Source organism: Cimex lectularius, unplaced genomic scaffold (genome assembly GCF_000648675.2).
Source record: "Cimex lectularius strain Harlan isolate CLEC.00 unplaced genomic scaffold, Clec_2.1 scaffold96, whole genome shotgun sequence".
Lineage (NCBI taxonomy): Eukaryota > Metazoa > Arthropoda > Insecta > Hemiptera > Cimicidae > Cimex > Cimex lectularius.
The window spans coordinates 345,849-373,141 of NW_019392676.1; the positions used below are offsets into that span (position 1 = coordinate 345,849).

Below are 27,293 nucleotides of genomic sequence, written 5' to 3' on the forward strand. Positions count from 1 at the left end.
TTTTCGATAATGATTCAGTAATTAACGACCATCGGTTTTAAACTTTTCGCTTTAAATTGAAAAATTTGGAAATATCTCCATGATCGTACGCGAGAAGGCGAAACAAGTCTGTTATACAAAATGAGAGAGGATGAACAAGTTCATCTTCCGCAAAAGCCAAGAGGAAATCTCTTTTTTTTTTAAATATTGTTGGTAGTGTATATTTTGATATAGTTAAGTTATTCGCCTTAATTTTTTTCACGTATATATAAACTACCGGATTCTAGTAAATTGTACCTGACCAATGTTTTGATAGTGACCTTGATATAAACAAAATAGTGATCTTCGAAAGTGAAATTCTTAAATCCTTAAGTGAGTTAGATATCACCAAGTGTACTGCGCCTAATGGTCTGCTTCCTATGTTTTGCAAATCCCTGTATGAAGTTCTTACAAGAAACCTATTTACAAAGCTAGTGATAAAAAAAATGATGCAAACAGGCTAAAAGCAAATTTAAATCTCGTTATATCTCCTTATCAAGACGGTTTGATGGCACATCGCTCTGTCTGTGTTAATTTAGACATTTTTGAGCAATATGTAGTGAACATTTTTTTCACTTTTTGGAAAAGATAGTTTCACTTAGAGAGGTTTTAGGCAACTTATGCAATTTCGAGTATTAAATACATATCATCAGTTGAATTCACTAGAATCAGGTTAATTACAGGTTGACCAAGTTTACACAAATATAGTTAAAGCATTTAATTCTGTTAACCACACAATATTACTGACAAAACTTCACTTTACGGAGTGGATGGTAGCTTATCGTCCTATTGGACTAGGAATTATCTGTCTGTAAGGAAGTTAATTATAAAAGCAGGATCATATCGTTCAGATTTCTTCACTGTACATTCTGGGGTCATATATGGTGCGACGGTACACCAAGAAAATTTACAAAAGTTTCATTCATCACGTTGCAATATTTCGTTCAGTCTGAACATTAATAATGTAATGAAATTACAATCATTAGGACCTGAAAAAAGATATCAAACCTATTTTCTTTAGAAAATACCCACCTAGCTACATTCCATTCGATTACGGACTCGGGAGTTAAGTTCAACTTTATGGTCTCATTTAAAAATCATATTGATTATATCCTTGCAAAATGTTACAAATTGTTTAGCTTTATAACTAGAAATACTTAAAAATTTGATATCACGTTAACTTTAAAATAATTGTAAGTCTTTCTAGTCAGGCCTCATCCTGAATTTTATACTACCATTTGGACTCCGCATTATTCCACGCATATAAATGCAATTGAAAAAATACAGCGTCAATGTTTGCATACATTGTCATTAAGCAAAATATTCCATTTTCTTTGCAGACGTTCTACTTCAGTTTGAAAAATGTCAACTTAGTAGTATATTATCATTACATTATTATATATTATGTTATTATTACAGACCACTGAATATGGTGACATTTCTTGTAGACAGAAAAAAATCGGGTTATAAGCATTCTATCAAACCATCAAGCTGGTTCGCTTATATATTTTCGCTCAGAATGGACCCCCTGAATTTCTGTGGATTATAAAAAAAGTTTCCATTCGGTAGCAAAAACTCCTATAAAAACCTCTATACTCTCCAAATTTAAATCCAAATTGTGTCAAATTAATTATAAATACCTACCTAATAAGGTGCCGAGAATAATAGAGAAATTTTTCAAACATTGAATTGGGATAGGAACAAGTATGTTATTACGAGTAAAGAGAAGGCAAAATTTTTTTACGATCCGTTTTTTGCCAAATCTGCTGAGAATTTGGAAGAGATATTTAAAGAGGTGACGAATGTGTGTGAGAAAGCTCACCTGAGTATAAACGGAATAATTTAAACTAAAAAGAACATAAGTGAGCGATGAAACTGTTTATGTTGGAAACGTGGTGTGCTTTGAAAATTGGGAAAGTAAGGCTATAGACAAAAATTAAATTTGTTATTAAAAAAAATGGAACGACCTCCTTCGATATATATATGGTGCACAAAAATAGACGCAATAAAAAAACAAGAACGCCGGACGTAACTAAGAAACCAAAAATGTTAAAATGGTAATTGGCGGGTTACATCACAAGATGCACTTATATAGATGGAGCAAAAAAGTTACTTTTTGGGTCATACTTTTTGGGTCATACTTAAAAACGAAACGGAGCAGAAAGTCAAAAGACAAATATCTTGGTCAAGTTCGCGGGAACATCACGGAATAAGTATAACGGAAAAAGATCAATGATAGTTAGAGGTAAAGTCCGTTCCTCGTATCTTATAAACGTTAACTTTATATTAAATTTATTTATTGTGAATCGCCTGATGTCTTTCCTCACGTCAGTTATAAAACGGACATCGCCGAAATGGAAAAGTGACCGTTAGTTTTTCAGATGTTGGTCAAGCCCGACTTTTACCCAGTTGCGCGATACGTAATCGGTATTAGCGGAGCATCAAGGGGGCGGAACAACCTCTGCTTCAATTCAACCAAATCGATAAGGCTTTTCCCAATGGTGGATTGTGCAAAACGGTGTGGAAAATCTAAGAACGCGTCATCATAACCGAAAAGCCCATATCGAAAAGGCCGGCTTTTACATAACCAGAGCTAAAATGGTATTAGAACAAATAAAAGACTTATGGCCCATTAGGTTCGCTTAAGAATTTGTCCTGGAAACGAGTTTATTAACTCTACAATTAATGAAACGCTAATTGGTCAATAGTAAACAACATTTGTCAGTACATATTTTCCAACAGTTCTTTCTCTTTTAGTTGATGACTGGAACGATAAAAGAATAACACATAAAAATAAAAAAACACGCGAACACAACTATTTATGCCAAAATAGACTGAAAATTCCGAACCAAAAGCTATTCCTGAATCTGGTTCTATAAAATAACATTATTAAAAAGTAATTATTATGAAGTTTATCTCTCACGTAAAGAATAAACATTGGAAATTGTGCGTCACGATAAACAAACGGAAATGAAAGACCGGATCAAATGGCGTAACGAGCTAGAATGGTGGTGAGATTCAACAGATTCGTTTCGTTTAATCACCATTTGACTCTAAGATAGTACAAACTATTGCAAACTAATCAATAAAATCAATTTAATAAAAAAGTCACGCGTTTCAGTAATCATGAGGGCACAATGCATTAATATACTTGATAAAATTTGAAAAATAAGAAGCTACCATATAGTTGGTAAAGATCTGGAAGTTCCTAAATAAAAGACAATTAATACTATGAGTTAATATAAATTTATACACACGTCCTACACTATCATATTCATAAAATATGCAATTATGTTCATAAAAACTTGTTTCGACTGTAGGAATTCGACTATTCACAGTTGGCATAAAACATGTTGAATGTACACCCTTCCTGAGTGGTACTAAAGTTTGAGAAAAATTGTATATGGCATAGAATGGATAAATAATTAAATATTTTATTATGATCTTTTATTATAATAGTTATTCAACAAATTATCCCACACCACTATAAAAGGAGGTGAAGATCAAGCATGTCCTAGATTAAAATAAAATGGACAGGTTTATATAAACTTTTTTTGCACAGTTCCAAAACTAACATGTTTATAAGACAATAAATAATAATAATATATTATATTTATAATTCTACAATAACATAGCTCTCGTTACAGATATTAGTTTTATAAGAATCTTTAACATGGTCTTAATATAGGTCATAATTGGCATGAAAATGTAGAATCAACCAGATTCCCAAAATTACTAGACTCCAGAGTGGCACTTGGACAAAAAAGGTATTAAAATAATTAACTTTTTTATACATCTATAAATAAATAATATAATATAACAGTTATTCAATAAATTATGGCATACCACCAAAAAAGGAGGTAAAGATCAAGCATTTCCTAGGTGAAAAAATAAAATGGACTGGTTTATATAAATTTATTCTGAGCAATTCCAAAACTAACTTGTTTATAAGATAATAAACAATAATGTGTGGTATATAGTGACAGTTAATTAATGATTATTTGGAGAATCGTGAGATGCGATAAGATATTATTTTTATAAGAACGTGTAACAATGATTATCTTAATATAGGTCATCATTGGCATCAAAATGTGGAATATTTTCCTGAAGATATGGAAGATTCCTGAAATTATTAAATTCTAGAGAAGTACTTTGACAGAAAAAGTATTAAAATAGTTCATTTTTTAAAAAGTTATAGTTCATCTATAAATAAATAACTATTTTAATTTGTTTTTATATTTCAAGAATTAATGCTTAACTATAGTTAAAATAGCAGCTTTTTAGGAAAGGGACAAAAACCTTACTGACTTCGTACCATTGTTAATCGATTTGGCAGAAAAATAAATCAAAACAACCAAATTTACAAAACTTAGAATCGATATACGTCTGGTAAGCAGGAAATTTCAGCAACAAATTAATTCATATTTACCTGTTATTTATAAATTATAATATTTATTCTAGTCACAGTCCACAAGTAAGACTAAACAATCACAAGGGAATCAAAAAATTTTACAACTTAAAACCTACTTAGTGAAATTCAGGTTGTAATTTGTGACCATTTTACATTTCCTGTGTAATAAGATCAACTGACAACTTGCTGAAAGTAGCCAAGGCTAATTGATACCAATTTAACATATTTGCAATAACAATTCGATTTGGATTTTTCCCAGAAGGCCGGGTTAACAGCTCAAACATAGTAATCAAACAATTAATAACCCAATGATTAGCCAATATATGATTTGGAAGCATAAGTCGCAAATGACCAGAGTGAAAGGTCACATGGAAAGGTTAGACATCAACCACACGACTTGTCCGGCATGTATAGACTCTAGGTCATTAGGTCTCCAAAATTTACCAGGATAAATAAAACTTTTCATAACATACAGGATTACTATGCTGTGTTTTTTGTCATTTTAATCGTTTCACGAAAATTGATTCTAGTCGGTTTATTCTCTCCGTGGATGACAGCACATGAAAAGATAATTAACTGTTCCTATCACCCATTTCAAAAATGACGGTTCAAAAACATATCCAATGATCCATTGTTAAAATGAAAAGTTTTATGCTGAAATTCTCATGACAAAATTGTCTGAACAAACAATTCGAATTTTTGGAAGGAAGTATCGTTTTTAGATTAAGTAATTGTAACAATTATAAATCAATAATTTTGACAAGTAATAATTTTTTTAATAGTTATAAAAGAAGAAATCTATCTTTTTAAGACTTTTTTTACAATTGCTTTTACATTTATTTTTACATAAAAATCGTGTGTAAATGAATCATTGCATGGTTCCTTGCACCAAGCTTACGTTAATTTTTTGTTGTTTTTATTGGTTTTTACATCTGTAAAACAATTGCAATAGTAAAAATGCTGCAAGAAAAAAAAACAACTGAGATGAAAAACAAGTGAAGAGAACTTTCCCAGTGGTGAGCCTTCAATACAAAAAATAAATAATTTCACTTTTTCAATTTTCTTCGTCACTACATAGGCCACCATGTCGCCAATGGTGTTTCATTTGACGGGGAGGATTATCCGGGATGATAGTGGAACTGAGCTGGAGGGCATTGGGATGTGTGGAAAGGGAATGATGGAATTTTTGATAAAAGGTTTTCACTACTTATGGAAAAAAGGGTGAAGTTCTTGGTGTAGGGTGAGGTTTAATGCGATGGAATGCTTGGTTGACCCCCAGAGGTCCTACCATAAGTGAAGGTTTTAAGACCATGGTAAAAACCAATATTTTCTTAAGTGGAATTCTGGATTGTATGTGTAGGTGATTAGTTCGTTTCGTTTTATTGTTGTGTGCGGATTCCAAATAAGTCGTTTATCCAGGTGACGTTTCTTGAAACGTACCTGTTCGAATGAGGGTAGTGAATTCAGGTGAAGTAAACAGTTGGTAGTGAAATATTGTCTTAAAGTCTTAGTGGGAAGATAAAATTTATTTTCATTTTTCACTTTTTGGACCAAACGACGAGGCACTACAAATGGTTTTGAAGGTTTCTGTATGTGGTCACTGGATCTTTATGTAGGAAAAAGGACTGCTGTATCGTCAGAAAAGATGAACAAAAAACATTTCTGGATAAGAATGTCAGCAGTACATTTCGTCCAAGAATGCACACTTATGGGAGGACTCGTGCCCTGTCTTACTCAGAAGTAACAGATAGGTACGACTTAGGAGACAATACACTCATGTTTAAGCAGTATATTTTTCTTTAAATCTGTGCATAAAATGTAAAACTTGGAGCATTAGGGCCATGTTAGAAGAAGTTTTGTTAAATCTCCAAGCTTTCTCCCATTTGTAATTAGAGTTTATATGCATTTTAATGAACGCCTTTGTACCAGAGATGCTCTGCATGTTTAATTCATCAACTGCAACACCTCAGTTGTTCTCATGTTCACTAAGTTTTATTAACATGTATGTATATTAATCGTCTTCAATTTGCCGAGGAAAAAAACGTATAGTACAAAAAAAATCTAAACATTTTGAAAGTTTTATTCGTAATCTTTGCATATAATCAACCATCTTAATCTTCGTGGACTTAACTACATAAAAACATTCAATATGTAGACGATATTTTATGCATATGGTCGGGAACATTAGAAGCTAACAAAGAATTCCTACAACTAATTAATTCTCTACACCGTAATATAAATTTTACATTGGAAATTGGCAAAGATGGCTGTTTGAACTTTTTAGACCTAAAACTGTCCATAATAAATAACCTAATAGAAATAGACGTATATAGAAAACCCACAACTACAGACACTATGATACCAGCGGATTCTTCCCACCCATGGTCCCAAAAGGCTGCTGGTTTCATTTGGCTCAGAGACCGGATGTTAAAACTTCCGCTAACACCTGATAACTATAAAAAAGAATTAAAAACTATTAAAACCTTAGCAAAAAACAACGGGTATCAAGAAATATTTATTGATAGGTTGCTAGTTAAAAGAATAAAAAAATTAACTTTAAACGAATCAACAATAGGACTCAGTCACCCCACCACAAATGAATCAGTAGGTTTCCGTTGTTTGCCATACATTGGTGAATTATCGCAAAAAGTTAGTAAAATTTTTAAACAAGAAGGTTTTAGAATAGCTTTTAGAAGTACGGGTTCACTTAAAAACATCCTCTCAAAACCTAAAGACAAAGTAGACAACTTGGCAAAAAGTGGGGTTTACCAACTCAATTGTAATGATTGTGATATTAAATATATAGGACAAAGCGGTAGAGAAATAAAAACAAGAGTAAAAGAACACTTGCCTAAATCGAGCAAATTTTCGGAATTTAAGGACCATCTAAAAGAAACAAAACATAATTTCAATTCAAATTTAAATACAAGAGTGTTACATAGTTTCAACAAAGGGAAAGAACTAGATTGGTTTGAGAAATTTGAAATTAAAAAATGTAAAATTGAACATGGTGATAAATGCATTAATAATATAACAGATTTTGATCTACCTCCCATTTTAAATATGTACATAAATAATATCAAACATCCAAATAATTAATCTAATTATTTTAATTGTTATTATTTTTATAGTAATTTATAGTAATATTAAGTATTTATTATTCTAATATTTATTTGTGTTATAATTTCCGCGTTTCGCACGTTCAAATTGAGCGTAAAAAATCAGCTGATAATTGGAACGTTGCGTTGGCGGAGGTATCAGCGGTTCACTTTGGCATTTCATGTCGAGAGACGTGGTTGTAGAAGTCCTTCAACCTGATGATGAGCTAAAAGGCTCGAAATCCGGATCGTTGCAAAACAACTTACTGTGAGTAGGAACTATCCTTTTAAAAAGTATTAAAAACTTTCGATCATTTTTTTTCTTTACATACAAGCATTATATGGATTAATTCTTAAATTAATATATTTAGAAATAAATTTACTCAAAATTCGTTTCTGTTTTGAAGGTATAGTGTATCTCCTCAGAATCGATGATGAAACTGAGGGACAATGGTTTTATTAGCATAACGCCTTCATATGTAGAAAGTTTCTTTCATAATCGTCAAATATGAACCATCTATGATAATGGGAAAATCACTAACAGGGCGTGATATTTTTTTTGTTATGTATAAATATTTTATGCATCGTATATCATTAGCAAGATAAGCATAAGAGGACACAAAAGCTTAATTTAACAAGTTTTGTATAGAGAACTAGGGTCTAATCGTTCCAAGAAGTCTTTTAGTGAAAGTCTATGAGATTGAATCTGAGTTCATGCAAATTCGCCGTCCAGAAATTCCAGCAGGTAATGTTAATAAAACGAAATTGTCCCAGATTCAGCCTGTCAATTCATGTTGTTTTTACGTACGTTTTCGACTTCATCGGGCGTATACAGGACTTCATCCCATTTACAAAAATGGGCCTGGTTTACTGTCACGACGGCGAAGAAAGGAGCTACTTAGCGTTGTGTAACCCCCTGCCTGCCTCGAGGCGGCCGGCTTTGTGCTTAAAACAACACGACCCTACGCCTGGGGATGAAAGTGGAAGAGAGTTATGTAGATGATCGTGATTCAGTGTATAAGCTAAATAATCTATAAGAACAAAAACGCGCCCAGTGTTACATAAACTAGATGGACGTGAGAAAATCATGATTCCATTGATGGCTTTTTTTGTGAAGTATGAGAACATGAGCATCCTCGATGAAAGATCTTGATTTTTCCGATTTTGTTTTCAGAAAACATTAGCCTGGAATGAAGAGTTTCGTAAGCTGCTTTCAAGATTTCATTCTAGATACAGTTATAAAATCATACCATAATCCTCAATTGTTGTTTTATGTAACTCACTGAAAAACAATAAAGAGCTAACATAGTTTTTTATGTTGAAATTTAAGAAATGTGAATTAAGAAAATAAGAAATGAGTTATAATAAAATTTAAATTAAGTAGAATAGTTGTGCTTAGTCTACAGTTAAAAAAATCAACCATAATCATCCCGACCCGCCTAATTTCGCTGTTCATTGTTGTTACTGTTTCACTTTAGTATAAGTACGGTGCTCAAACATGTCACATCTGTGTCATGTCAAATCTAAAGTAGCTAGAACAAAATGTTAAATGCTTAACATAGTTTTTTTTATTAAATCTCTTATAATTGAGTGGTATATTGACCAAATTACTTCTTTCAATTAATTAAACTTTTTATGTAAGGTTGTGGTTGAAAAATTGCAAATGGAAGGAAAATTTCAAAGGTTCTAGGTTGAGATGGGGAGTTGGTGTCCGAGTGGATCAAAGTCACGATAGCTCAAGTGGTTAGAGCAGCGGCGTATCTAGCCGAAGGTCGTGGGTTCGAATCCTCTCGTGACAATAACTTTTGTATTTCAACCAAAACCTTACGTTGATATTTAAAAATGTGAATTAAGAAAATAAGAAAAGGGTTATAATGAAATTTAAATTAAGTAGAACAGTTGTACTTAGACTGTAGTTACAAAATCAACCAAATCAATATAAAAAATTATTCATAATTACCCCGATCCGCCTAATTTCTGTTCTTTACGAACAAGACCTCAGTATAAGTACGGTGTCTCAAACACATCACTTTATTCAAGTCTAAAATAGGTAGAACAAAATGTTAAATTGTAATCCCCATAATTTTTGGCGTAAAAATTGAATACGTAATCAACTCTCTAAGTTTCATATATGGTATCACACCCAACACTTTAATGTCAACCCCATATTTTTTTCTCTTGAGTGCGTGGAACCTTGTTGATTGTGTGTTTGTTGAACTTGTTGATTTGTTTCTAATATACAATGAAAAATTGGTGAATAGTTGGGCTTGTTTAGTTTTACCGCGGAACATTACGATATTCTTCTCTTTCCAAAATCACCAACAAATTATAATTGTCCATTATTTGTTTTTCACGTATGCCTCACCTCATCATCAAAAGCCACTGTTCAAACTCAGCACAAAACTTTGCAAACATGCAACATTATGTGTCAAACACCCTGAATAGCATATTTATTTTTGTAAATTTTCATTGCAAACAAAACTTGGTTCTGGTTATAATTACAAAGTTTTAATTTATCTCTCAGGTAATTAACTTTTAATAAACATCAGGCAAGACATTCCCACGATCGATTTAGCATTGTTATAATATTATACTCATAATGCAGACAAATTGATTGATTTAGATAACCTCGGCCCTGCAGTATATGCCCATACATACACCAACAGATATGAATAGATATGACTTTAATTACAGTAATTACATCTAGCAAGGTATATATAAGGCATTGCAACTAGAAACTACATAGCCTACTATCCTATCCTAGGAAGAACAATGAGATCGGCTTCACCAATCTAGTGTCTGGATTTGATGATGGGTATTGGTCTGCGAGTCAGTGAACTCGTGCTGAACTGGCACAGGGTCACTTTTAATGGGTCCGTCTTCACTGACAGTTCCTCATTGAACTGTTCCAACTCATTATTGCAATGCCGAGGCGCTTCAAGATTCAAACTTATTCACGCTCTCATCCATTCTTAAATTCATTCCTTTTTACATACCATTCACGGAATTACTGTGTTCGATATTCCTCCATCACACATTAAACTATAAAAAATCATCTAATTAAGAGTCGATGTGGTACTCAATACGCAGACCTCGGTCCTTTCACACTACACATTCACTCTAATAAATACTCTCAATGTGGAAAAACCGAAACACAAACCAAAATTCAAAATAGAGGACCCAAAGACTCACTAGCGTGCTCAAGCGCAATTCTCATATCGTACAGAGATAAAAATATGTAAAAAAATTTCCTATTTTTAATCTATTTTAACAATAAAAGTAATAATTTATAATCTATAAGGTTAGTAAGATCTGAAATTTTATTATGTTTAATGGTCTAAATTTCATTTCAATTTGGACAAAATGTAATTGTTAATTTGAATTTTAAAATAATAAAATATTCAATTATCCTCATTATTAATACAACAAAAACAAAACAGGTATAAAAGAAAATAAATTTGGAAAAAAATTGTAATACTTTGAATATATTCCATTAACAAAACACATTGAAATTTGACACATTGAAAAAAAGGCAAATTTGTTTTTAATAAAAATAATTTTTTTTAAAGAAATTTAATAATGGTAATATTGCAAGAAGGAGGACAGGATTAATATTAAGATCAACAATAATTAATTGTCAATAACTTGTAATTTTCAATGTGTTATCTTCGAAACGTAAACATCTAACAAAGAATGGCGAATTGACCTTTCGTTTTCATTCTTTCCTTTTTTTTCCTTTTTTAATTTAGCATGGTGTCATAATGTAGTTGTACTTTTCACGTTTCACAGTTTTTCAATTATATTACAACTCTTATTTGTAATTGGATTCAAGGTTCTTAAATTCCATGGTGTCGTGTGCGTAATAATGGGCGAAAAGCGATTATCATGCTCGTACACGATTACTTACGGGTAACTGTGATATTCAATTGTTATCAGACAATTTTTAATTTATTTTCGAGTTGTGATTAGATGCCGATTTTTAAAAAATACATATAAATTGAATGTACTGACGAGGGTGAAACATTAAACAAACTGAAAATATTAAAAGCAATTTTGGTACGAGGATGTGAAATTATTATTTATATATAAAGGACCTGCAAGCTATAAACCATTTCAAAAACAAGGTTGTAGAAAAAAATTTTGAAGAATTAAAAAAAAAAATTCATGTTAATTTTAATGTCAACCCACGGTAACAAGGTAAAATATATTATTTAAAACTACAATTTACTTGTAAGAACAAATTGCCAATACTTTAAAAATATGAAATGCTATTTTTTTTAAATCGATTTAGTTATTATTTATTAATTAAAACATGTATATAGAATTGTTTAACGGTCTGTATAAGAGTAGGTAAAAGTATTAGCAAATTTCTCTTTCAGTAATAAATGAGTAAATTAGACTCTCCAAATTTTCTATTTCCTAGTATTATATTCAGAAAAAATAGATGATGATTGACCATCTCTACCATACTCAGAGGTTTGCTATTCTAGTAGCTTCCTCGTCCCTTTTATGCTTGAGGGTTTCAAAAATAAAATTAGGTTCTAGGTTCTTCTCTTTCAATTCTGAGCAGTATAATCGACTCGGGTGTAACAAAAACTATACAAAAAAGCATAGAAATCTTGTAAGAATGGAGGATTGTATACTTTTTTGTGTGTTTCCATGCGACCTCTTTTCACACTTTTCAATTATTTTAGTGTCATATGAAATTGGTATCAAGGTTAAATTGCATTGGTTTGTGAATGAAATAATGTCCCAAATGCGATTATCATGCTCGGCGTTAATGGTTTATTTACGGTCAACCCTACAACGGCGATATTCAATTATTTCTAACTTTCAGCTGTTCAAAATTGAAAATCGGTCGTGATCACGGTCGCGTAAACTGTGCTGAAGTGACGTTTCGAATTGAAAATAATTAACGCGTATGAAAGCCGTAAATAATTTGTGAGACTTTTCGTCAAAGAGCGGTTTTGTTTTTCAATAAAGTCCGTGTATCTGAGACAAAAAGATAGATTCCTTATCGAAAATGCTGTGGGAATGCGACGATGGGTCTAATCCGCGAGCAAATTAGCCGCTTTCAGCACTCACGCTTTGCCATTTAACAGTGAGACTGACGTTTGGTAAAAGTCAGCCTTGTTCTTTTCTAATGGGAGGACGATTTACATCAAACCTCTTTCCATATTGGCGCGGGAATCTAGACACAAAACCGCTTTCTTCTCCGAATCGGAACTAATTGCCCGGCAGTAATTGAAGTCATTCCACGCATTCTTTTAACAAATTGACTTTTCAAAAGTATTTGTGCATAAAGATCTTGGGGAAATCATTTTACCATTTGACACTAGTACTTCTCCACTGCTGTTAATCATAATTTTGGTGAGGTATTGAAATAAGAAACTGGGTTCATAATGCATGGGAATAGATGCTAATTTTAAGAAATCAGAGAAAAGAAGGCAGTCATTCTGGTTAGAAAATTTAGGAGCAAACTCACGTTTTTTTGGAGTCACAAAATTCGATGAACCAAATTAGCTAAGTTGCCAACGAAACGGTTAGGGAACAGGAAAAATTAGTTCCTTAATTTCTTTTAAAAGTTAATTAAGTCGAAATCTAACCATCCCCTGTACTAGGGGATGAAATGCATAAATGGAACTAGCAAGGTAATATTTGTTTATCCCGAGAACATAGGTTCGAGAGGAAGTGGTGTCCAAACCGGAATGTATATTCTCCAAAACTTTCACTACAAATTTCTTGAAGATTATAGTGGTATGCTTAAGGGGGTAGCAACTGTTTTTCAGACGAATTGCTCGTTTCTCTATTTTTATGTTTAACTTGACTTCTACTCGGTGGATAATAGTTTTGATACGCATTTCTTTTACAGAAGAGTACTTACTTTCTGTGTCAAACCATTTTAACGCATTTCAGCCCTATTTCGGGTCATTTATTTTTGAAGCAAGAAAATTGTAATTTTTCTATACCATTTTCTGAAAATATATCTATTTCTGACATTTTTTCTTAAACTACTTCGAATTTGCAGCAAGGGGATTTTAATAATAATAAATCGTAAATTTTTCGTACAATGTAAAGGTGTGACAAACAATTAACGTTTTTTTATTCAAAAAATTTATTTGTCTGCTCATTGTGTTCTTTAAAAAAATTGCGATTGTTTGCCTATTATATTCTACAAAATTTAAACAAAATCGTTGGTGGAACTTTTTTGAAGGATAATAGTCTCGGCACAGAATATATATGAAAGTCCTTAAACAACACAGATGTGGCAAGGTACACCAGAGAATTTAATTCACAACATTATATTAAACCCTTCCAGAATATCGTGGGAGTTTTATTCTTAATTTAATATTAAAAAGTTTTAATTTAATATTAAAAAATGATGGTGATGATGATGGCGTTTTTCAGCCCGAAAATTTGTTACAACCCCCTTAACTCAGTATATTTTATGTAAACATTTTATTGATGTTCATGTTTCGTATCTCCCCTTTGAGCAGTTTCATATATGTTGGAATAAAGTAAAAAGCAAAATGATATTTTAGTCAAATTTCAAATTTTATTTCATGGTATTGTATTTTATTTCAAGTTTTTTTCAAGTATTTTACGTATTTTACATCTACCCTAAAGGCTTACGATTGTCATTATGATTCCTAGTAATGAATATCAATCGATACTTTTTAAAAAAAATCAGAGGTGATGAAAATTAGAAAAAGACCTATTTTCGATCTGGTGCTAAGCTCACTGAAAACCATAGGAATCAAAATTTTGCATATGTTCATATTAATTTTTTCTCTGTAATGTGAATACATGGAGCTCCATTTCATCTTAAAAAACTTTTATACATATTTCTCCTTATTGTTTTTTAGCCAATTTTTCAATTTGATCAATATTTTATTTAGTAACACTGTAGAAAACACATTGATTTTTACATTCCAAAGACGTGACTTTCTCTATCTAAACCTAATTTCAGATAATTCATTTATTGTTACTGTAATTCTTAGTGCCATTGGAAATCATAAAATTTACCATTACTGGTCTTTAGTGTGCCTAGTTTCGAGATTATAACAAGCATGCATCATTCTTCCCATTACTTTGATCGGTTTACTGGGGGTTGGTTATGTTAACATACACATACCGGTGGTAAATAATGAAAATGGAAATGAACGAAACTACTGAATAAGAAAAAATTTTGAGAAAAATCCTTCTTCTGAAATTAGCCTATAATTCGTAATTTTAACACAAAATTGAATTGAATTTTACTACAAAACGTTTAAATTGAAGTAAAAATTTAAATTAGGTTGAAGTCGAATAGTCTTTTCTCTTTTTTTCTCACCTCTGTTTTAATTTATTTTATATTGCTGCCAGATGATTCTAACAAAAGTAGAGAGTGAATGTAATAATTGGAGTGAGTGAGCAGAATGGTTATGCACGATCATTCATCACGAATAACAGGAGCTCATGGTGATATACGATAAATGCTCTGTCACCGCTGACAGTTTGGCACTGAGGGAAACCGGGGGGAAAATAATTAAGTGATAAGTTTAATTAATTGTAAAGTAAGTACTTCGGTTTTTAGTCTTGTTCGTAATGCAGGTGTACAGTAAGGAAGAAAACTACAGACGCAAGTTGAAAATTAATAATGACTAATTTTTTATATCACTCACGTTCACGGATTTCATTAAAACTGGCAGATTAAACTCAAAAAGTTTCATTTTTGACAACAATTATTCAAAATCGGACGAAAATATTTATAAAAAAAGTGTTAAATTGAAGATATATATTTCCATTTTTTCTAGCAATTAAAAATTATTACATACTGTTATTAATTGAATACTAATCTACTAAATACGATTTCCAAATATGAAAATAACTAATATAATAAATAATTGAATAATATTAATTGGTCAACCGGACCACGAAAACTAATGAATTGAATATGAAAATAACGTCCAATTGAAAAAATATATTTTTTTGTACATTTATTTTTCAATCCAAAGGGGATCCCGCTACTCTATGGAAAGAATCCCTTAGACAAAAAAATGGTTAAATTTGCAATATTTGACTTTTTTCTATTGGTTTATCAACCTTATTCTACTTTCTCCACATTTTAAACCATTGATTAATTTTTAATTTTTTAACTAGAATTGGAATTTTAAATCTTTTCAGAAAATTTTTAAGAAGAAAAGATCTTCAAATAATTCAGCTTAAGATTTTAAGTTAATGTAGCCTTTAATAGACTAATTTGAAAACTTTTTATCTTTTAATCCTATCTTGTATAGATTTTTGATCTGTTTATAATCATGAATTTAGCGTAAATTTTTACAAAAAGGTGAATTTTATTAATTGTATTTTTACTAGCTAGTATTAGTTAATTTTCTATCTGGAAGAGCAAATATTTTCTCTGTCAACATTTTATTTGTATAATTATAGTGTAGTAATACGAAACTTTTTGATGATTAATGATGTTGAAAGAAAATTTTAAGAATTTATATATTTTTATTAAGCGAGAACTTTGAGATTAGCTTAAAATTAACTGACTTATTTGTAAAATTAAATATGTTCAGATGTGCAATTAATTTTGTATTTGTTGATTAATTTTTTTTTTGAAAAATTGTAGAAAATTTTTTTACTTTTGATGAAGTTTTGATCAATCTTTATAAATTCGTAAAAAATTGCTTTTTAGTTAATGTATTGATACTACTATTTTATTAGATTTTTTTTTAAATTTGCAATTTTAGAAATATTATTTTAAATAATATTTGACGTACCTTCTATCCCGGGTCCGCTTGTTCGTTCCTCCCTTGATAGTTCTGTATAATGACATCATCTTGATATCGGTAAATTATTTTTCCAAAAAAATATAAAATCAGACGATAAAAAAACCACCACTACAAAAAAAAAATCAAAAACACTACAGAAAATACTTTAAACGGCCGGTTTTTTCTGTAATCCGCGATTAGTCACAAATCTTGTCAGACACACTCAACACTGGCAAAAACGGTCCGACACTCCATATGGCGTGGTTGCGGTGTCAGAAGGTGAATCCGTCCGTAAGTATCTCTGAAGTCGGCCACTGTTGGACTGACAGGGCACTTATCGCCGGCTCGGGTCCGCGCAGCCCCTTCCATGCCACTTTCAACCACTCTTCCTTTCAACGTTCCTCCCGGCCCATTCATTCATACCGTCTCCTGTCCGTTTGGAATTGCAATTTCCAGCGACATGAACCTACGAGAGATTCCGTCCTAAAGACCGAATAATATTTGAATGACAAAAGTATTGTATTCGAGCACTGAACAATTATCCCAAAATACGCCGACTGGTGTTTTGCCACTTTATGAATCAAGAAGTACATGATATAACTACTACTACTAAATGTCTTTATTCTTTAATATGTAATTAAGTTTATAATTCGGAAATGTGTATTACAAAACAAGAAAGGGAGGATAAACATCTGAGGGAGTCTTAAATAACTAAAAATTTTCTTCTGAGCATTTCAAAGTATTTATAATTAATATTTGCAAATGAATATTAACTTTCTTCAAAAATTGTATCATAAATTTCAGTAATATACAGAACATAATTGAATGATAACAGTAGAAATATAACTAGCAAAATGTACATCACTTATTTATGATTACCTTTCAATTAATTAAGGTTTTTAGTTGAGATAAAAAAGTCAGTGTTACGAGCGGGATTCGAACCTACGACCTTCGGCTGTTCTACCACTTGAGCTATCGTGACTTCGATCCACTCGGACACTAACTTCCCATCTTAACCCCACCTTTTGAATTTTCCCTCCTTTTTGCCATTTTTCAATCCCGCTCGTGACACTGACTTTTTTATCTCAACTAAAAACCTTAATTAATTGAAAAATATTAATTGGTCAAGCGGACCACGAAAACTAGTGAATTTATGATAACCTGTAATTCACATAACTCAATAAATAATAATAATAACAAAGTGGGAAGCTTATGGGCCAACAAACATCATCAGGTCATCGCCCTCTGCGTGTTTTCCTTCTTTTTTCTCTTCTTTCGCACGTATTTTGATTTACACTGCAGCCATTTGAGCATCTCAATCTGGTTTCCGTCTCTCTGCTTTTAAATGTGTTCCATGTTGATATCCTAAAATGCCTCTCGTTTTTACCTATGGTTGTCAAGTACAGAATAGGAAAAAAACATACAATACATACAAATATATATTGTATATATATGTATACTACAAACATAGATGTCTGGTCACATTCGCTACCCCAGAGTACTCGATATTCTTCGAGGCGGGGTTGAACCCTCTCCATTCTCCATAATAACTTACTTCTACTGTCCTGTTATACTACTCAATCAAGGCGTTGACACAGCGCTCACCACTGTAAGGTAAAGGTCCGGGGTTCGAATCCAGCGGCCCTGCGTTTGAACCCGACATACTTACAAATGGGCTTTTATTCAAAAACACCGGCACCCTGAACGTTTATATGACCTCTGCTGTTGCACCCTCGTAAAAATATACAAATATAAAAAAATTAATTAATTAACACAAACACAACACTCGATAGAAATATAGTCTGGTCACATTCACCCCCAGAGTACTAGATATTCCTCGGGGCGAGTCAATCAATAAAATAAAGCGAAATTAAGTAAATGGAAATAATAAAAGTAAAAGTAAATAATAATATAGTACATTACATATTAAAGAGATAATATTATATTAAATGTTTACAATAACTATGAGGAGATGGGCCAAAAAAGAAAGGTGGCCAAGAAATGATAATAGTGGAACAAAGGTGGCCAATAACAATGGATACATTGCTACGTTCATATACGAAATATTTAAGTCGAAGATGAGCTTTTCATCTACTCAGAGGAATCCGCAAAGAGAAGGTCCAACCTCATCAAGTGCCTCTGATTTTGGCTTTAAGAAAATATGCCTGTTTAGAGAAATTGTCCAACACTGTCCAATCCTTGCCATTAATAAAACCTTATCTACAAAATATTGTTTCGTTACAGCAGCCATTTTCGAGCGGGCGCCTAGAACTGGACCAAATCCTGTCACCCTATACCACTACAAGGTTCACAGTTAATGCCCAACTCTTTGAAGTATTTGTAATTTAAGTTAAAGAGATCCTCTCGGCATTTAATTATCCACTGCATGCTATCAAAGGGTAACGAAATGCCCGAACGAAATAATAATTTGAGAATTTGAATAGGAGCTTTCTATTTAGTGGGAAGTGTCAGAATTTGCTATATCTGGGCAATGTTGTCTCTTTATAGTGTCACAAATGAACCGTCTAACTTAGCCTCAAACCCCACCACAGTTCAACTCTGCCGATTTTGTTCCGGTTTAAAGACATGTCCAGTTAAGCTGCATGATATGCCGCTTTATTTCCTTAAACCAATGCATTTTTTTATCTATAATCTGCCCGGCAAGAATCTTCGGGAGTCTATTATCGGGTAAGAGCATTATATAATTAAATCAGCTACATTTTTTGCTCAAAACTTTATTTAAAAGAGTTCACTTTATTTGGGAAATAATAACTAAACAAGTAAGGCAATTAGACATGACTTTCCGACGGCGTGTTTAATTTAAGACAAATTAAGTCAAATAAGTTGACTGATTCGACGTTATTAAAAGTACTAGGTACTTAGCATGATCATCTCTAATACTTCTCTTATTATCAAAAAAGGAAGTGACAATTTAATTAAAGATTAATAAGATGTAGATGTATTAGTCGGGGTGAAATATACTGCGCCTTTTAAGACCTATTGTATTCCCAGTTCTGTGCCTGTAGCACATCGGTGAGTCCTATTTCATCAAGGAACTTGATTAGTAGGCCCGGTTTCAGTGGTTTCAAATTCAGCGGGCAAGTGTAGCACTACTGTTTGTTAATAGGTGTGTTGGTGTCCCCTCTGCCTCTTTCGGCATGTGCCTTTTGGATTATTCGAATCTTCTTTAAATGTTCATTTAGTTTGCAGTGTCCTGTTAGCAATCCTCTTAGGATTCGCAGTTTTTTCCTGCTTCCTTTGATACATTCTATCACTTCTTTCCTTCCGAAATTTGCTAAGAGGTTCTTGGATTGTTTGGGTCCAATTAGTGAATTCCGTTGTTCCCTCAATTTATTTTATCCTTCTGTCTGATAATATGTTTAATTTGGTTTTTCAGTTCAACACCATCTTTGAACTAAAGATGTTTGAGCTTAGAGCTCGGATGGCTGCTTGGCTCTTTGACGTGATAGCTATGTTCTTGTTTTTGTGCCCTTTAGTGAAGTTGAAATGAGTACAACTCTCGACTGCGTGGACCTCACCTTGGAAGATACCGGTTTATTTTCCCATGGGTTCTGTGTATTTGGTTGCAGGACCGAATACTCCTACCCCTGTACCTTCTTGTGATCTAAATCCATCTGAGTTATTAAACTTTTGAAAAATATTTTCATGTTGAGAAACCATTTGTATATTTGTAATTTATAATTTTATTGAGGAGCAGACAAAAGAAAACCTGAAATGCAAGCAGATGATATATTCAACGTACAAATACACAATAGCTATGTTCACTAATTTTGTGGTCCGCTTGACCAATTAATAGATTACAATTAATTAAGGTTTTTTAGTTGAGATAAAAAAAAGTCAATGGCACGAGCGGGATTCGAACCCACGATCTTCGGCTAGATACGGCGCTGCTCTACCACTTGAGCTATCGTGACCTCGATCCACTCGAACATCAACTTCTCATCTCAACCCCACCTTTTGAATTTTCCCTCCTTTTTGCCATTTTTCAAATGTCGTGTAATCGGATTGGATTCTCGGAGACAAATGAAATGGCCCCGGAGAGCTTTAGTGAAGTATACTTCATTTTAATTCATTAGTTTCACTAATTTCGTGGTCCGCTTGACCAATTAATACATTACAATTAATTAAGGTTTTTTAGTTGAGATAGAAAAGTCAATGGCACGAGCGGGATTCGAAGTGGTAGAGCAGCGGCGTATCTAGCCGAAGACCGTGGGTTCGAATCCCGCTCGTGCCATTGACTTTTTTATCTCAACTAAAAAATCTTAATTGTAATTTATTTGTTATGTTATTACTATGATTTGTACATTTAAAAAATTTAAGATTCTTGTTTGGTTGTTGATTTTTATTTACTACAGTTGTGTCTAACACATTTGTATTAGTGTGGCATCGAGAACAACAAATCAAGTTCCAACATAAATATTCCGCGTTTTACGTTACATTAATAAACTAGTTCAGTGTATTTTTCTCTGTACTTTTATTTAGTTTTTGTTTCCTGGTTTAACCTGGCTTTAGCCTGGAAGTGAGGTAATACTAGGAAAGATCCATTCTATAATACATGCTGAGGGCATGTGAGGTCTTCCGAAAATCGTGTTTCACGTACAAATTCGATTGCGATTCGTTGCCCTTGTCATTTTCAATTCGAATTCGAAAAGTTTTCCTTTGTGGTTTGACCTCCCGTCTGCGAAACCCGAAATACAGTTGAATGAAAATCCTTGCTGGGGAAAAATGCGTATCAAGCTTTTCTTTGAGATTTAATAATCCGGTGGTGTGCCTAAACCAGAATGAAAAGGTAAATATGCAGCTTTCTCTCTGAACACAACTACGATTTGCTAATAAACAATAAATATTAGTGATCATACAGCCAACTTGTATGTTTGATATTAAACCAAACACTGCATTCACGATTTGAAAAGTATATAATAATTAACTAAAATTAATGTCAAATAAATCCTTTATTATCCAAGCTGACAATGAATAAAAATTTGGAAATATTTTAAAGTTCGCAAATATAGACAAACAAAACCACGAATTAGTGACATATACCCCATTAAAGCATAAAATGACTGCGTTGAGAGATAAAGGAGAGATTCTCGGTGGATCCCTCGTCATGGTTGTGTTGGAGTTTCTCACTAAAACGGTTGTCTTGTACCTGGACCTTACTATTGCGATCCGACCCGCTGTCCCTAAACGAATAATAAATAATATGGCAGCGTCAATGGACTGGATCGTCCAAGAAGTTCATCCGCAATAAGAGCACGATAGACAGATGGCCCCAAGGGAGTCAAAACCGCAGAACAAGGATCATCCTAATCCCAGAATTGGCACTACTTGGTTGACACGTGGACACTTTTGGGCAAAGGATTGTTGCTCAATCTCTTTGAATGTGTCATTCCTTGGCTCCATGTAGGGAGCGAGTAAGGAATACCGCCTGATATAAGAATCGTGCTCGAGCACGGAAGGAAGTATCTAGGTCTTCAGTTTCCCTTTTTGGAGGAAACAAGGTTGTTTTATTGTATACAGTGCTGATAGTGTTATATACTTGGCGTGTGTTGAGTGAATGTATTTATTGGCATGAATATATAGTGTAACGGGGCTGATGGTGGTATATTAAGTACCTTCAATCAGATTAATTGTATAATAAGTGTAAAGAGTGATGGGTAAATATCGAGTACGCCACCATCCTTATTGAGTGAATGGTATGTAAATAGAAAAGAATATATTTCAGAATGAGTGAGAGTGTGAATGGGTTTTGATCTAGGAATGCATGCGTATTTTTGGGTTTTTAGAACAGTATCAAATCTTTGGGTTCCTTATTTCGATTTCTTTTTTCTTTTTTTTCTGGTAATCTTATTACCGTCTACGTTAAGCTTAATGATAATAGTTTTAACTGATGCTTGATAAAGTATTTATATGCGAGAATGTGTGTGTCAAGTCCAAGAGCGCCATGGCGGAATATCAAGTACCCATCGGCCCTCATTTAGACTAGGCCAGGTAAAAGATAATGGAGTACTCAATATTCGTCCCTAAAAGTATGAAGATGAGAAAATGTGTATTTAGGAATGAGCGAGAGAGTGAATGTGCGTAAGTTAAAATTGTTTGCGTTGGAGGATGGATTGAACTTGTTGTTGATAGCCCCTTGAGCCTAACTTCGGCAGTGGTATGGATAATACCAAAGTTTGACCCCGGTTCGCCATGAGAGGCTCTGCACAAGTCAGAAGTCAAAACAAAAATAAACACATTATCCTAGAGACTATTGTTTATGTATAAAACGCTACCTATTCAAGTTCATATTTCGATATTTTACAGAAAATAACGTTAAAATTTGCAGTTTAACTCTAACTGTTGAATTGCACAAATTGCGATGCTTATCATCAACGAAAATCCATGTAAGAATATGCCATGGATCCTCTTTGTAATGGAAATGCGCAAAACATTGCCCCTTTTAACAAAGGTGCGTTAATGTTAACGATATTACGTCATAACTAGCCTCTCTAAAATGATAATGATAATGATGATTATGTCGATAGTGCCGTTACTGACAACCGGGTTAAAAGCTATGCTCCGTCTACTGTTCATTATGTTTGAAAGCGTCATTTCGCCAGAGTCCTTTAATAATATTTCCACCTCGTGTAGGCTAATTTCAATGTTTTGTCCAGTTCTTAAGAATTCTGGCATAATTCGTGACTATTATAGTCCAAATGTTAATATTTTAGTGCAATTAACTGTGTGAATTTTTATATGTATAAAAATGAACAGGTCTAATTAACTTTCTCGAATAACATACAGTCCATATCTACATGTTTTTGTGCAAAAGTTGTCAAGATTTGAATATTATTAACTTGTTAATAGATATTGCTTATGTTCCGTTATATTTAGTTCAGTTTTGTTCTCGCAAAAAAGCTGAATAAAAATTAGAAATATGAACTATGCGATCAATTGCGAGTTGGCATTCCTGGTCGTAAATGTTGCGTGATCGAGCCACATGAGAAAAAAAATATAATACTTGTTATGTTACTGTGCTATTCCATTAAATATTCAATGACTAATATTATATTTTTGTCGCAATATACGACTTTTGAAGGAGAAACCGCTGTTGCATCGGTCAGCCCCCGATTGTGCAAAGGTCGCAGTCTCATCTGAAACCCCCTTTACCTTCAAATGATGCATTACAGGGTAGAAGGAAAAAAACCATTGACGGCCTGGATTCTCGAGTTTAGTGTCCGGATATTGTGGTATTCGGCGGTTTCACGCCTGAGAAAGAGGATGGTGACACAACATCCATATCATTAAATAATTGACCCAAGGACTCAACTTGATCGAATCATCAACTTTTTGGAAATGGTTCACTGTGACACGACCATAGCCGGTGAGGAATGCCGTCCCATTCTTCTTCAAACTCTTGCCCAACTACCGCCCCCTCTCGTAATTTCTTAGGCCGAGTGAGTTTTTAGAAGATTGTGAAACCAAAGGCTCTTAGTTAGACGTTTCAAAACTAGCTAAGGTTACTTATTCAATTGGATCCACCTACGATGGAAATTATATTTAAAAAAGTTATCCTGTAGGGTGAGAAGATATACGAGCATCATTATGCTAAGTTGGCGACTGTGGCCTGCGCATAGGTAATAAATTATAATCAAATTTATGTTATCATATATCATGCAATATGTTACAGAAGTCTTGGCACATGCTGATCAAAAGCGATGAAATAAAAAAAAAAATCAACAATGAGAAGTGGTGGCTACTTAAGTATACCAATACTAATGAGACTTATGATAAAAAACTGATTACATTTTATTATAGAATTTGTTTGAATACTTAAACTACTTATATTTTAGAGAAAATACAAATTAAAAAATATTACTTCAATATTTTTATATAAAATTGATCATTTTGATCTTATTAAAAAAACTTTCATTATCATAAAAATTGAAATAATAATTAATGAAATAATAATTAACAATTAGCATTGTGCTATTTTCCAAAACATAAATTTGTATTTTTGTATTTTAACTCTAGAGGTATTCACAATGTTTTTAAGATGTTAACTCGTGTTAACTGGAATAGAGATATGGCCAGTATGATCGTGAACGCTCCCGTCTTTTCTTAGCATGTTAAACGTTAATTTTTCCGCAATGGTGCGCGTCGCGATTGGTAGAACCAAAAATTAAGCTATAACATTGCTTGAAGGATTGTTGTTTGATTTGTTATGGTTTCGTTTTGGGTTAAATGTAAGATGCCAAAAGTTACTAAGAAAGTAAAATTAATCAACTCTTTCATTCAAAATGCTATCTCTGCACTCGAAAAGTTCTAACAAATGACTCGCTTCAATTCGCGCCGACATACCTCACTTGTAACCTAACATCCAACAGCATACAACTTTATACGATAGGGGATGCATCTATTATGAATGAGAGTACAAGAGCAGGTCAGAAATCAACAAAATAAATGTATTGGTCTGATTTAATTAATGCGTATTTAAGAATAAAAATACGTGTAAACAAAAAACAGCTGTTAAATTCATGGCTGCCATGTTAGCTACGCCCTAACGGATAGCAAAGTGACTATGTCTTCGACTTAACATCTAGCATTGGCCCTTGCCTGTTAGATCGAGCAATGTTAACTAGCCGATTCTTATTAGTCTACGTCATCATTTTTCTCGATCTAACAGGACCTAACAGAGTTCACAGTATCAACACAAAGATCGTGGATACCCCTATTAATAAAAACACATAACCAAAGGGTTTATGTTTTTAGATTAATAAAAGTGGATGGAGCATAAATTTAAGTAATCTTGTTTTATATAATTAATGTAAAATCAATGGGGCCAAGTTTGTCCAATTTTAATAACTACAAATACTTTGATTAAATTCACTAGTTTCGTGATCCGCTCGACCAATCTTTCAATTAATTAAGGTTTTTAGTTGAGATAAAAAAATGGAAAAAAAGAGGGAAAATTCGAAAGGTGGGGTTGAGATGGGAAGTAGCTACGAGGTCACGATAGCTCAAGTGGTAGAACAGCGGCGTATCTAGCCGAAAATCGTGAGTTCGAATCCCGCTCGTGCCATTGACGTTTTTATCTCAACTATAAAAACCTTAATTAATTATAATATATTTATTGGTCAAGCGGACCACGAAATTAGTGAATTTAATGATTAAAAATGAAGTATACTTCACTACAGCTTTCCGTGGCCATTTGAATTGTCGTCTAGAATCCAAAACGATTACACGACATTTGAAAAATGGCAAAAAAAGAGGGAAAAATTCAAAAGGTGCTGTTGAAATGGGAAGTTGGTGTCCGAGTGGATCGAGGTCATGATAGCTCAAGTGGTAGAGCAGCGGCGTATCTAGCCGAAGATCGTGGGTTCGAATCCCGCTCGTGCCATTGACTTTTTTATCTCAACTAAAAAAACCTTAATTAATTGTTTGGATCTTTATTGAGATCATCTTCAGGGCCTGGGGCTTACAAATATTGTTTAAATTTAACAAAAAAACATGTATGATGTGGAAAAAATTGAATTTATACAATGCAAAAATATATATTTTTTTAATATTCAATCAAAGTATTTCTACTCAATCAAAATGCTTGCGCAGAAAACAAACACTTTGAGTGTCGAAATACTTTCATTGAATATTTAAAAAATATTTTTTTCATTGTACAGAATCATTTTTTCCACATCCTACATGTTTTTGTTAAATTTAAACAATGTTTGTAAGCCCCAGGCCCTGAAGATGATCTCAATAAAGATCGAAACGTTCGCACGATAAAGAAAATGTTTTTCTGAAACCGACATCACACCAGACCGCATCTTACTATTTCTGAATAATAAAAGAAAATGTTTTTCTAACATACAACACACCAGGCCGCATCTCACGATCTTTAAATAAATAACAACTACTATTAATAAAATTAATGAGGTTTTAAATGAACCATTTGTTTCGGTTTGTTTGTTCAGTGTCAGTATTGCGGAACATAAATATAACTTAGGAAAAATGTAATAAGGGTTTTTATTAACTGAATGTTAAAGTGGTTTTTCAGAAGAGTAGGACTTTTTCCTACGGTATTTTGAATACAAGGTTACATGAACCTTCGGAGTGCTGTTCTTTTTGGGAAAAATTTTTTTAACCATGTTGATGCAGTAAGCTTATTCGAACCCAGGACCTTTACTTTAAACTCATGAGTCGCCATGACAACGGATTAACCGCTGCGGCCACAGACCCCCTCAAAACAAATTTAATAATTAACATTTTTAAAATTTATCACTTATTCCAACCGACTATAGTTCATGCTAAACATGCTATCATTTAAAAAGTTGACGTTAAAGCCAACAGGTTTTTATCGTTTAAAGCGATGCTTCCACAAATCTATTTCCGGTCGATTGCTCGATCCATGTACCAACGGAACGTATGTAAATGGATAAAAGCCTCAGTACGAAATGAATCGTGGAAACGCGCAACGAGATGGATGAATAAAGTTCTATAGCAAACCGATTCATAGAACATGGTCGAACCATGAAACCGCAAGGAAAAAATAAAAAGACAATATTGAATACAGATTGTGTCCATTTTGAAGTTGTCCGGCATTCCATCCTGTCAGCACTTTTTTACGAGTAATAAATATTTCAGTTCAGTAAAATATTTTATCCTTGGCAACATACGGTTCAGATAAATGCAGCTACAAAGGTTTAAAGTTGGAAATATTAAATTGTACAGGAAAAAAACCGCAATCACAATTTTACGATACCGTACGTAATTGGACTTTTGCCCCTTTCATGGCGGATTTAAAAAGTCGAATGTGCTCTCCGTGTCCAAATGGTCTAAACGGTTTTTAATCACAAAATCATTCTGCACATATGCCGTTTTCACTACTCTAACGCAATCATGATTTTTCACATTTTGATATCCGACAACTCATTCTTTTTATGCTCATGTACTTGGTATGTAAGATTTTTCAAAGAGAGAGATCATCAACATTAGGTGAAACCTTAA

General features: G+C 33.0%; 1 protein-coding gene across 2 annotated transcripts in view; it reads right to left on the reverse strand.

The window, feature by feature from the left end:
- LOC106660839 overlaps positions 1-16,614 on the reverse strand; it is a 251,418-nt gene extending 234,804 nt beyond the window's left edge. For both annotated transcript variants that reach the window (XM_014383817.2, XM_014383816.2), the window contains exon 1: positions 16,296-16,614. In XM_014383817.2, coding sequence (XP_014239303.1) covers positions 16,296-16,354 — 59 coding nt within the window. In that variant the 5' untranslated portion in view covers positions 16,355-16,614. The remainder of the gene's footprint in view (positions 1-16,295) is intronic.
- Positions 16,615-27,293: the final 10,679 nt, after the last annotated feature.